This window comes from Vigna umbellata, chromosome 8, assembly GCF_029865625.1.
Source record: "Vigna umbellata cultivar VRB3 chromosome 8, Vumbellata_1.0, whole genome shotgun sequence".
Lineage (NCBI taxonomy): Eukaryota > Viridiplantae > Streptophyta > Magnoliopsida > Fabales > Fabaceae > Vigna > Vigna umbellata.
This window is the reverse complement of record NC_142172.1, coordinates 26,462,021-26,475,994: the sequence shown is the minus strand read 5'-3', so window position 1 is coordinate 26,475,994 and position 13,974 is coordinate 26,462,021. Positions and strand designations below refer to the sequence as shown.

The window sequence follows — 13,974 nt, the reverse complement described above, 5'->3', positions numbered from 1 at the left end:
ACCGGACCTTGCCATTCAGCACGATAACTTGTACGAAAAACACCACCTTTACGAAAATGGAGGGAGACAACACCACGCACACAGAACAATCACATACAAAGCTAAGTCAAGAGGCACGAAACACGTTCAGGAGATGGGACCTTCACGAGACGGGAACTTCGTTTCCAATGAAACAGAGAAAGGGGTATTTTCGGATTTTCAGTTAAAAGAAGGGTTACGGACTTCCATTTCGAAGGTTTTTATAAAATATTTTTTTTAAACCAAACCAATGAAAATAGGACACGTGGCGTTGTAAAAAAAGTGTTAAGAAATGGTTGTTGGAATATCGCGGTCCTTTGAAATATAGTGACATATAACGATTTTGATGTTTTAAATATGACTACAATTTTCTTTTTAAAATTTTATGATTTTATTAAATAACTATTAATCTTGATAAATATATTGATTTTTTAATATTTTTAAAAATATTCTTTTAATAATTTTTTTAACAATTTTTTTTATAATTTAATATGTTAATTCGTGATTAACTGTTTTAAATATTTTTTTTAAAATAAATCTAAACAAATTAATAAAATAATAATACGTAATTTATTATCCAAAAATTATTATAAAAAATTGTTAATATTTTTTGTGTATGTGTTTAAGGTACGGGGAAAATAGCGGAACTCAAGAGAGTTCTACATTTTGAGACTTTGATTGCATAACAAAACTCAACACAATATGGTAATATTAACATGCATATACTTCTATTTGCTTCTTAAATTTACAGCATAGAAATGTATGTACAAATTGTCTCTAGACTTGGCTAGTTGCAATATACAGCGTTGATAGAATTTTTCATTTCATGGGGAGTGATGGAAGATGGAGTATTTTTTTTATAGACAATGTTAAGTTTAAATTTTTGTTAATAGGAGACTTAAATCCAGAATCTATTTCATTCTCCCTTCAAATCTTTAAATAAATTTTATATCTTTCAAAGTAGAAAATTAAATTCACGAATTTCTTATTCTTCTTTTTAACTTTTATCAATAGATCAATCTTATACCTTATACCTTTTAAGGAGTAGGCCCATATACTATGTGAAATGTGGTCCATTTTTGAACAATTATCAAAACATTTGTGTTGAAGTTTTAGTATCGTGTTTGTTACTATGTTTCCATGTTTTTTATTTTTTGTTTTCTTTTGAAATCTGTGATGGTCAAGGTTTTATAATTACTACAGATGTTCTGTCTTTTATGTTATCAAATCTCCTCTCTATCAATGTACCTGCATGCATCATTAAACTTCACAAACACAATCAAGTTTGTGGGTAACTGTATCATACACGGATTTGCTGGGATAATGCATCATAAAAACTTCAGTATTCCCATTTCAATTCTGGTTACACAATCTGCAATGCTATAAATAAAACTAGGCCAGAACACACCCTTCCATCACTGTAACTGCTTTCCCACGCAAAAGCACTCTTTGGTTCTGCTCATCTAAACTAATATTGAAAATTGCTCCTCTGGGTGATGCCTGTTAGAATTGTAATCTACATATTAGTATGACAATGAGACAGATAATCCCAACGAGTGAAAGGAGAGTACCTGATAAGCATTCAAATCATATTTCCCCAGCTTCTTACTCCAGTAGCATGCTAAGGAACAATGTGCAGTCCCACAAGCAGGATCCTGAAAGTTAAAACCAGTAAAATTATCTCATTTATTCTAATTTTTGATCAAATGAACTTCAATGAAGATTGCTTTTGCTTTTAATATCCGTCCCATTCCACCAAGTGACCTAACTGTGGACCTTGTAAAAATATGTAGCACATGAAATAGTCTGTATCTTGATCCAAAGTTCCTTTGTTTAATTAAAAGTGAAATTAGATCCCAGATGTGATACATGATATATAGTATTAGGGTAAAACAACAGGAAATAGAACAGGAGTTTTAACGGATTATGCAGTTCAAAAATTGCATAAGTATGGTTGAGTTAAAAATCAATCTATACTTTACCTTAGCTCTGCTGTCTATAGTCGGCAAAATAATTAAGCAGAACTCACCAATTCAAGTAGAGAAATATAATATAACAATCATAATATCTCAGCCACATACCTCATTGATTCCAAATTTTGGGCAGAAGAATCGACTGTAGAAGTCAAATCCAGATCCCGGAGGAGCAATCCCCGAAACAATTATTCCCCTTCCGGAACATTTAACTATTGCATCGAGCTGTGGCTTTACTTCTGCGACATTTTCCCCAGATTTGACAACAACCTAGGAAATTACATAAGTCTCATAATGTTCAGTGCGCACCAATTGCACAAAACACACCTAGCTACTTTGCAGAGAAAAGTAACATGAGATATATAATACATTTGTTCTTCATTAATCAAGCAGGTTAGCTGATAGTATGAATGTGCATCTAAATATAATGACGAAAATATGGTCTTCATCATACGCAAGGATATTCTGTTTTCTGGGAAATATTTATCATGTGTGTAGTAAATATGGAAGAGAGAAGATATAAGAATTACAAGTAAGTCATCTGTAACTTGGGTCCTCCTTATATCAATTATGGAAGCACCTATCAAGGCCCCAGAAATAAGTGATGTTTGATCCAAGTTGAAATCTGTTACAGGATCAGCAGGAAAATCCAATTCAATGTAAAAGCCATCCTCCGTTTCACCATTTTGCAAGTTTGAGGCACTGGAGATATTGATTGCTGGGATTATTTTTGCAGTTAATAACCCAGATAGCGTTACAAATTCAATAATATTGGTATTGCAGCAGCTAATGTGGCATGGCCACAAAGTTTAACCTGCAAAAGGGTGACCCAGATAATGTTATTAATGGTTCCACCAAAGCATTTTGTCTAATTTGAGAAAACTGACCTCAGTAATAGGAGTAAACCATCTGAGGCGAAAACGGGGATTAGAGGTGCCATTGGGAGAGTCAACAATCCTGGTTAAGAAACAAGTCTGAGAGATGTTGAACTCAGCGGCTACAGCTTGTAACCAGTGGTCGCTCCTCTCTTCCTCTTCCTCTAAGAAACACACTGCTGCAGGGTTCCCTTTGAATGGTACATCAGTGAATGCGTCGACCTGTTTATAAACTCAGACAAGTCGATTTGACCACACAACCTAATTTACAACGATGCACTAATAACAATTAACAACAAACACACCAACATACCACAAAGTATTTGACAGGTTTCTTTGCCATATAGAAGACACGCCACACAAAAGAACACGATAGAATTTCTAACGCAGGACAGAGAAGAAGAAACAGGGTTATCAGTTCTCTAGCCTGAACTGTTCAACTGGTCAAAAGAACACGATAGAATTTCTGCACTTTTTTATTCAACCATTCGTATCTCTGCACGTTCACATTGCGTCATTAGCACCATATCATATGATTTAGTTTAGTTTCTTTTACTGAATGCGGATTTTTTAGTTTTAGGATTTTCATTGTATTTGGGTCTTAATTGGGAAGTTGCTGATGTAATTTAGGGAAAGTGTTAATTTTTTGGTAAGATGATTGTGAACCTTGTGTTATATGTGAAATTTGTTGGTCTATTTCATAATGTTTGTGACCTTTTATATATATTTTTATATTCATTGTTTTCTGAGCTTTGATTTATGGGTGATAAATCCAAGTCATTATATATAAGTGAATGTTGTTAGCTTTTAAGTCTAGTGCTTATTTGATCCGTAACTTTTTCTTATTAATTAATTTGATTTTTTTGTATTATATTTTTTTATTTAATTATCTTTAATTTGAGTATAAGAATGTAATTTTTGGAGTTTTCTAAAAATTGCAGTTTTATTTTGAAAATGTCAAAAGAGCATATTAGAGGTGTTGATTGTGATTTTAGTGTTGTTGTTACTTGTTAGGAAGCATCTAACAAATTTTAAAATTTATTTCTGAATCAGCCTTTCATATACGATGATTTAGTGAGCGTTTATATTTTTTCAACTTGATATTCACGCATAGTTTTTCAGAGTATGGATTCATAGGGTGGTAAATCAAAGTCATTATATGAAAGTGAATGTTGTCAACTTTAATTTTTATTGCTTTTTTGGTTGATAAATTTTGTGAGTTATTTAATTAAGTTTATTTTTTATTATATCATTGATTCAATTATATTTAATTTTTGGTTTAATACTTCTTTTGGTCCCTCAAAAGAGGGAGAATGTACAAAATCATCCTACCTTTTTAAAAAAAGTTAAAAATTATCCCAACTTTTGAAAAAACTAGTCAAGTTAATCCTTTTTTGTTACCGCGTCAAATTTCTAACAGTGTAGCTGTTATCTTGGAGAAAACTTAATTATGTGTCTAGTTTTTGTGATTGTGTGGCACTAAGGGTTAGGGGCAAGACAATCACCACAAGCGCAGCACCAGCGCCCGTTTACCCACCTCCACCTCCAACGCCTGAGGCCGTGCCATCGAGAACCCCTGCGGCCGCCAGATCCAAAAGACCTTCAACAACATCAAGATCACTATACTATGCGGCTTTGTCACCATCCTCGTCCTCCGCGGCACCATTGGCATCAATCTCAACTCCTCCAATTCCGACACCGCCAACTAGAACCTTACCGAGGAGACCAACCGCATCCTCGCCGACATCCGATCCGATGTCGACCCCTCTGATCCCGACAACCAAGAGCGCCAAAATTGGCTCACTCAAAACCCTCAATACCCTAATTTCATCATAGGTAAATCTCGCATCTTGCTCCTCACTGCTTCCCCTCCCAAACCTGTGATAACCCTATTAGAGATCATTACCTCTTGAAGTCCATTAAGAACAAGATTGATTACTGTAGATTACACAGGATTGAAATTGTGTATAATTTGGCTCATTTGGATGTTGAACTTACTGGCTACTGGGCAAAGTTGCATATGATTCAGAGGTTGATGTTGTCACATCCCGAGGTTGAGTGGATTTGGTGGATGGATAGTGATGGTTTTTTTTACTTGAATGTAAGTTTTTAAATTTTGTAGAAGTTGCGGTTTTATCTTGAAAAAGCCAAGCAGTGTGTTAGACGTTTTGATTTATGATTTTAGGCGTTGTTATGTGCTTGTGAAATTCACTTGAGAGTATGAATGTTACCTAAGGCTTGGTTCACTTAGAGGAGATGATTTGAGGGAGAGTGAGTGAATGGATTTGAGAGTAAATTTTTTGTTGTTTATTTGAGTGGATTTAAAGGTAAGTGAGAGTGGATTTGGAAGTAAAGTTTTTGAGAATTAGTGTAAGATTTGATTGATGTAATAGATAAAAAAAATTGTTTAATTGGTAGAAATTAAAGATTAGCAAAATATCCCTAGTTATTAAAGTAATATAAAATGATGATTGTTAATGTTATATTTAATTGTAAAAATATTTATAAAAAAGTAAAAACTTAACGTTAATTATTAAAATTAATTTTAAAAATGTAAAAAAATTATAATTTTAAAACTGATTCTAAATTTAAAATTCGTTTGGAAGTTAAAATTTAAAGGAAAAAAGTTTTCAAAATCTCATGAAATTGATAGTTTGCCATTTTCAGGTTGATAGAATGAGAGGGGGAAATATTCAATTAAAAAAAGAGTGAGTTGGATATATAGAAACAAAAAATATGTAATTCAAAAATGGTTGACATTTACATTCAAAAATATATATTGTAATACATTCTGTGTAGGTTTACTTTGACACAAAAAAAGTTTTAGAAATAATTGTATGCAAATATCAAAGTTCACTCCTTCTTTCTCTTCTCCCAACTCCATGAGTGAAAAACACATCATCCCGCATTTCCCTTCAAATCTATTTGCGCATTTCTCTGCAAGTGAACATGAAATTCACTTCAAATCATCGCTCGTCAAACTGCTTAAACAGTAATTTACCCCAAAGTGAACACAACATAAATGAATTTGGTCTTATCTAAATGAATTTGGTTATGTGAAAGTGTATGCATTGAAACACTTACACTTTGTTCACTTGAATGGATTTGGGGGAGAGTGATTGAATGGATTTGAAAGTAAATTTTTTGTTGTTTATTTGAGTGAATTTGGAGGTAAGTGAGAGTAAATTTGAAAGTAAATTTTTTTAATCTGTCACATCAATCAAATCCTACACTAATTCTCACAAACTTTACTTCCAAATTCACTCTCACTTACCTCCAAATCCACTCAAATAATCAACAAAAAATTTACCTTTAAATCCTCTCAAATTCATTCAATCACTCCTTCAATTCCATTCAAGTGTACAAGTCATTATTCCAGTTATAAAAAATTACTAAAAAAAGCTTGCTTGAAAAGTTTTGAACCAAATCAACTGTTCTTAAACATGCCTCACATTGATGGCTTGAAAGGACTAAACATGCCTAAATACACCTATGTAACTAATCATTGTTAAAGTTCATTACATTAAATTGGTATTGTAAAACATATATATGGACAGTGTGCTTTCATGCTTTTTCAATTTTGTTATTTGTTCCACTAATTCTCACGTTTTCTTTTCTTTTACTTTTTTTCTATGATTTTTCATTATACTTTTTTGTTAGAATCGATTGATTAATATATATTAAAAGACTAAGAAAAATAAATGTAAACATATTTTTAAGGATTAAATATGTTTTTATCTATAAATTATTTTGTATTTTTTGTTTTGCCTCTTTTTTAAATTTTAATCCATTTTTGTTCCTCTTCTTTTTGAAAGTCATGGATTTACTTCTCTTTTACCAATGCTTTTAGTTTTTTCTGTCGTGACAAACGATATATTACATTCCAAACCTGTTTAAGACATGTGTATTGTGTCTTAAAGTCAACAAGATAACTTGGTCATGAACAATGTGCCACGTCCCCAGTCTGGTAAGGTCGGCAAAACACGTGTACTATGTCCCATGTTAACAAGATATTTGTCTAACTCAGTGGAAAGTCCAAACATCCTGGTAACCTGAATGGAAAACTCAGATATCTTGATGGAAAGTTCATATAGTTTGGTAAGGTGAATGGAGAACTCAGATAGCTTAGTCAAAAGTTTAGAGAGCTCGGTAAAGTGTTATCCAAGCTATTTGGACAGTCCACTGAATTATCCGAGTTCTTAATACACCTTACCTATATGGAACTTCGACCAAGCTAACAGAGTTTCCCATGCATCTTACCAAGCCATCCAAACTTTCCATCGAGCAATTGAATTATCCATTCACCTTATCAAGTTGTTTGGACTTCCCATCAAACTATTTACATGTTTTACTAACATGAAAACACACTACACGTGTTTTGTCGATCTTACCAAGTTGGGAATGTAGCACATTGTTTGTCATTGAATTATTTCTCCAACTTTAGGACATAATACACATGTCTTAAAAGGTAACAAAGTGTTTGTCACGTTAGAAAAAATAAAATAAAAAATAAAAAAAACTACCGTGCGCATTGGGTATGATAGATTAAATATGTAACCTTTTAAAAGGAGAGAAACATAATAGATCAAAGTTTAGAGAAGAAACGAAAACAAAAAATATGTAATAATTTAGGGACTAAAAATATATTTAATTATATTCTTTTAAAAAAGTAATTTTATTTATTTTGTTTTAGTTTTATTAATGGTTAAGTTATATAATACATGTTTGATTTTTAATAATTGATATGTGTTTTTTAAAGATAAAAAATTAAAATAACATATAATTAATCTTAAAATATGTCTTTGTTGGGTTATTTTTTAAATTTTAAATTATTACATTAGCTTTAATTTTTTCTTTAATTTAATAAATATATGTGTTAATTACTAAATATCAAATGCATATTCAATTATATTAACCTACTCATTTTAAATAAAATTAATAAAATTAGAGTTTGTTGCACTAAGACTGTAGTTTTTTTTCTTATGGCACTGAAAAGTAATCATGTTAATATACTTGTTATACTAATCCACTATTTACCATGATAAAATGTTATACAATCTTCTCATCCAATTAGTAAGTTTAGTTAGGTGTGATCTCCCAATATTTATTTTTAGTTTAGTAACAATCTGTTGTTTCTTCGTATTAAGGTTGTTATAACTTTTCTATATATTATACTTTTAATATGCTAACAAGAATTTTATTGTTATTTTATAGGAAATTTAATCACTTTTAAGAAATTAAAATATATTAAGTTTCAACTCTTTTTCATTTTAATTGTTTAATTATTTAAATGTTTTGTTTAGATAAAAAATTGTATATATTAAATTTTATTTTTTCGTATAAAGCATTTCAATTATCGTCAAATATCACTAGCCATCTTTATCGAGAAACAAATAATTCCTCCAGACATTGAAAAAAACAATTACTACACACTTTAACCCCAAAAAAAAATCCTATCGACATCCACTTAAAAATAGTCTTACCAATATTGGCTGAGAAAATTTCTACAAAATTCAATTAAATAAAAATATCACTAGCCTACATTACAAGATAAAAATGCCAATTAAAGAGTATCTTCTATCAAAATTGATTAAAAAACCTTGAATTACATTGGTCGAAAAATATTTTATTAACGTGAAAAGAAAACTGTGGTTGACATTATTAGCCTAAATAACCTAATTAGCCTTAGTTGAAGAAATAAATGTGACAAATTTTGATTGACATAGATAGAAAAACAACTAAAAATAATTTAGAAAACCTTTTATAAGTTGTCAATAAAGAAAGATTATTATGAAGTGATGAACAATTTATGAACTCCAAAAAAATACAAAAAAAAAATATCAAAGAAATAAATAAATATTTTTTATACTAATTCGATTCTTTTTAAATTTACATTTAATTAATCCAGACAATTTTATATGAATTTGTTAATTATATGTAAGTAGAATTATATATATAATTCACTTCTTGAAACATATTTCAAAAAGATTTTAAGTTAATGAATATACTCAATTAGCTGCACTGATACACATGCATCAAATTCAAATCAAATGACAAGAAATATAAAAGATAGATATCACAAGAAATATAAAAGATAGATATCATCTATGATATGACTAATTATAAAATGAAAAATCTATAGCATGATCACCTTCCAAACAATAAGTAACGTATGACATTCATTATGTCTCTTTTAGAAAATAATGATCCGCTCTCTTTTCTGAAAAAAAAAAGCATGAAAAAGAGAGTTTTTCTTTTAAAAGAGTTTTAAGGCCACTTACTAATTTAATAAATTATGTTTAAAATAATCGATTACTATATTTTCTATCGATTATTATAAAACATAACCAATTATTAATAAATGTGAGATATTTCTTAAATAAGTTTAATATAATAATTATTGTCTAAAATAATTGATAATTTGATTATTTATAAAATGTTGTGTTTTTTCAAAACAGTTTGAAATAATAGAAAGTTCGTAATTTTGAGTAAAATTGAAGTTTGATCATCTTTAGATAATTTATTATAATCTCAACATGTATAATCGACTATTATGTTCGAAAGTAACATAAAATAAATTTTTTTATGTAAATATGTTCAAGATTATTTTAGATATTGATTCATATTTTACATTTTGATCAAATTAATTAAGATAATAAGTCATCAAGAGAGAAACCAACAAAAACTATACAAGTATCACCAAAATCAATTAATCATATGTTGCCAACAACCATTAATGTTTGACTAATAAACAAAGAAAAAAATAGTGATTTATATCACCAAACAAATCTTGGTGATGGGGACTATGAGAAAAATCATCATAGTTTATTTTAATCTAAAAGAAAAATTTTGCTGATATTAACAAAAAAAAAAGTATATATATTGAATTGATGGTATCCTATCTCAATTTAGACAATGACATATTAACAAAAACAAACTCGACGATGTTCTATTAATTTCAAGTCAGATAGAGAATTTGAAGATAAATTTTATAGATTTCAAATAATAAGAAAAGAGAAGAATTTCATATTCCTACATTTTAAATTAAATTTGGCTTAAGCTAAATTTAACCTATCGTGATTTGAGCTTACCTAGACTTAAAGCCTAACCTGAGTTAGGAATGGTTTGACCTATCTTTACTAGGACTAGACTTAACCAAGCCTAACATAAACTTAATTCAACATGACCTAAACTTACTTTGACTTAACTCGACTTAGTCTCTATTTGGCCTTGATCAGAACAAACCCAATGTAACATGAGCTCAACTCAAACTAACTTATTTGGATACATATCAATCCAATCTAACCTATTTGGGCCCATCTCAACCTAACCACACTTAAGTTGGGCATGAACTAACTTGACCTATGTCACTTTGGCCTAACTTTTACCTTTCCTGACCTTGGTTCGATTGACTCAACTAGACTGATTTGGCTTGTTTTGGACTTGGTCGTAACATGGACCTAGGGCCACTCAACCTAACTTGAGCCTTATCCAACTCAGTCTAGATCTCTTATACATGGTTAACTTGGTCTGACTTAGTCTTAACCTAATTTTTTTTATGAAGACCCATCCTGACTCAACTTAACATTGATCATGTCGACTAGGCTCAAGTAAGGATTGGATTGAGTTAGCTTAGTACGGACCTAAGCCACATCAACTTGACTTGAACCCAACTTGACTCAATCCAACTTAGGTTCAACTTAACTTGGGTCAAGCCTAACTCAACCTAACTTGGGCCTTACACACTTGCTCTAGCATGTTTGACTAGGTCTAGATCCAATTCAACTTGAGATGGCTTGTTCTAACTTGACTTGATGTGGACCAAGTTAACTTAGTTTGACCTAGGATTGAGCCAACTCAATTGACCTTTACCTCGACTTAAACCAATGTGGATTGGAGCCCACTCAACTAAATGTGGAATCTTGGTTGACTTGGCTCAATTTAGGCCTTGTCCAACTCAACTTGACCTTGGCATGACCTGTTTCTGCTTAACCTAAGTCTCATTAACCTGGCCCAACTTGGTCTCAACTTTATTCTTCCTTGTGTGTGTGCCCTGACTCAACAAAATTTGGGTTTGATTTTATTCGCCCTAAAATGGACTGTGTTGATTCAACTTTAAGTGGACCTAGGATGACTCAACTTGGCCTAAGCTGAAGCTTACTCAATTTGATGTGGATCTGAGCCGAGTTAACAACCCCACTCAAATAAGCTCAATTTGGCTTAGCTTAACATAAGCATTATTAACTTAGCCTAACTTGGATTTGGCTCGACTACTCCTAATATGGGTTGACCTTTATTTGGTTTGACTTGAGCTCAATTCAATGCAACTTGACCAACTTGACCAACTTGACACGATTTTAACCCAACTTAAATTGACTTGAACTCAACCTAGCTAAAACTAATCTTGATTTGGCCTAACCTAGCTTTAGTTAGGCTTGAGATGGTTCGATCCAAGCTAACTTGGATTTGGCTTAATCCAATCTAACTTAGGTTTGGTTTGACCCAACTTAACCTAGGTCTAGTCTAGCATAGCTTGAGTTTGACGTGAATCAATCTAACTTGTCTTGTATTGAACTTTACCCAATCCAACTTTGTATGACTTTAAACTTACCTTGGCTTGATCTTGTATGAAATTGGCATAACTTAATGCGGTCTTATCTTACTTAAGTCTAATATAACTTAACATTTCACACCTTGATGACTTGACTTTAGATTTTCAAAAATTAAAAAATTATCCAATACAAATCTAGTAAAATGAATTATACTTAAAATAAAAATTTATGAATTTGAGATAAAAATCATTGAAATATATTTAAAGTAATATAAATTCAGATGATTATGGATTAAATTTGATATTAATGAAAATAATTGTAAGATTTTATTTATGGAAGTAATGCAATCTTTATTAAATAAAACATGTAGTACGAAATGAAGGTGTCCACGCAGCTTAACCCGTAAGGAATTAATGTATCGTAAACTAATACAGAAAGTTAAAAGAAAAAAGAAAAAAGTTATTCCAACCAAGTAATAATGAAGAGAAGAGACGTAGTGGTAGGGAAAGAACTAGACCATAACACAGCCTTCCATCACCGTTACGGCCTTCCCACGCAAAAGCACTCTTTGGCTTTTCTCATCAAAATGAATTTTGAGAATTCCCCCTCTGCCTGATACCTGCTAAGTCAAATTTACTTGTTAGTGCCGCATAACAAAGATAATCACAACGGTAGAAGGAAAATACCTGATAAGCATTGAAATCACATTTCCCCAACTTCTTGCTCCAGTACGATGCCAATGCACAATGTGCACTCCCACACACCTCATCCTGAAAGTAAATACCATTATTTAAGGAGACATTCAGAATGCAATGTAAGAACAATAATAATTACCTCATTGACTCCATCTTTTGGGCAGAAGAACCGACTATAGAAGTCAAATCCTGACCCTGGAGGAGCAACTCCCGAAATAATCACCCCTCTTCCAGGACATCTACTTATTGCATCAAATTGGGGCTCCACTTCTCTCACATTATCTCCAGATGTAACCACAACCTAAGACAAATCATAAAGCTGTAACCGATGCGAATTAGGAAATAATATATATGGAAAAGATAAGATACAAGAATTACTAGTATGTCATCACCAATTTCTGTCCTCTTTATATCAATGATGGAAGCACCATTCAATGCCCCTGAAATTTGTGAAGTCTCATCCAAGTTGCATTCTATAATAGGGTGAGCAGGAAGATCTATTTCGATATAAAATCCATCACCAACTCCACCATTTTGCAAGTTTGAGACACCATTACAGTTATCAACGGCTGTGATCTTTTTGGCAGTCACTACTCCAGATAGAGTATAAAACTCGATAACATCGGTATCCACCAAACCAGACGAAAATAGTTTGTGTGCAGCAGCTAACGTGGCATGGCCACAAATTTTAACCTGTACAGTGATGTTTGGATTCTCAAAGAACATATTTTGCTACCAAGTGGGGCTCATTGACTGAACATCATCAAACAGGACAAGAATAGAGAAAACTTCGAGAAAGCTGAGACATTATTACCAAAAATCAGGAGTGCATGTGCTTACTGTGTGGTGCACAACTTTTACGGATAATGTTTCTTGTCATAATGCGGTATAGAAAAACGTGCACTAAATAAGTAAGTGAATGAACAATTTTCTATGATGAATCTCTGATCAGAAGACAATTAGAACATGTATTAAATACTGGTGAAAATTTTACCTCGTGAAGATGAGTAAAATATCTGAAGTGAAAACGTGGATTGTTAGAAGTTCCCATAATGCGAGTCAAGTAACAGGTGACAGGGACATTGAATTCGGTGGCAACCGCCTGCAACCACTCCTCGTTCCTCTCTTCTCCTAAGAAACACACTGCTGCGGGGTTTCCCTTGAAAGCTGAATCGGTGAACGCGTCAACCTGCATTAGTGACTTTGAGAACAAACCTAATTCAAAAACATCTAATTTCACAGACAAGACATACATACCACAGAGTATTTCACTGGATTCTTAGCCATTTCTTGTTGTCACACCAACATGCGAGAGAATACTGGAGTCAGCAACAAAAATTGGTCAGCACACCAATGCCCCCACAGCCACCCATACTCCCGAGTTCCACGAGGATTAATAATAGAACCAACACTTTCAATATACCATGCTCTCTCTACGAGAATCCAAATAAACAAACATATAATGAGAATCCAAATATTTTATTGATTACTAATGTAGTATATATATAAAATGATGAAATGAAAAGAAAATCCTAAATATCATCTTGCATCAGTAGAAGAGAAGAGAATATTTATAGTTGTACACCACCAAAGTCGATTTCATCACCAAATCAATAATTTTGGATTTCCATACATTTATTTAAGTAGAAAACAAACAAGGGAAACATGATTTATCTTTTTCTTGATTTATAGCAACAGTAAAAGGTAATAGAAGCTGTATTCTTTCTTTTTAAGAGTCTCTCTGTCATGAATTTCAATATAAATTGATAATATCATATTAGGTGAAAATGTTAAAATTGTTATGTTATGATTTTGTATTAAAGAATGTGCATTAATTTTATATAAATTTATTTATGAATTA

The 13,974-nt window shown here is 31.7% G+C and overlaps 1 protein-coding gene and 1 pseudogene across 2 annotated transcripts; both read right to left on the bottom strand.

Annotated features, from left to right (window-relative positions):
• Positions 1–1,059: 1,059 nt before the first annotated feature.
• On the bottom strand, positions 1,060–3,388 carry LOC124846512 (uncharacterized; annotated as a pseudogene). Its single transcript, XR_015781670.1, has 6 exons — positions 3,180–3,388; positions 2,879–3,088; positions 2,522–2,805; positions 2,100–2,261; positions 1,590–1,673; positions 1,060–1,518 (listed from the first exon to the last, which is right to left on the bottom strand). The product of XR_015781670.1 is annotated as an uncharacterized LOC124846512 (transcript).
• Positions 3,389–11,724: 8,336 nt separating this feature from the next.
• On the bottom strand, positions 11,725–13,710 carry LOC124846513 (uncharacterized). Its single transcript, XM_047323784.2, has 6 exons — positions 13,371–13,710; positions 13,108–13,302; positions 12,492–12,806; positions 12,253–12,414; positions 12,105–12,188; positions 11,725–12,037 (listed from the first exon to the last, which is right to left on the bottom strand). The coding sequence occupies exons 1-6, from the start codon at positions 13,398–13,400 to the stop codon at positions 11,930–11,932; spliced, it is 894 nt and encodes a 297-aa protein (XP_047179740.1). The 5' UTR covers positions 13,401–13,710; the 3' UTR covers positions 11,725–11,929.
• Between the last annotated feature and the right edge of the window lie 264 nt (positions 13,711–13,974).

What these genes read in the sequence shown, in the direction of transcription:
- LOC124846513 (XM_047323784.2), bottom strand. Translation starts at nt 13,400, where the DNA reads ATGGCTAAGAATCCAGTGAAATACTCTGTG. An exon ending in ATTTTACTCATCTTCACGAG is followed by an intron (nt 12,807 to 13,107) that starts GTAAAATTTTCA and finishes ATCACTGTACAG; the next exon opens with GTTAAAATTTGTGGCCATGC. An exon ending in AAATTGGTGATGACATACTA is followed by an intron (nt 12,415 to 12,491) that starts GTAATTCTTGTA and finishes GATTTGTCTTAG; the next exon opens with GTTGTGGTTACATCTGGAGA.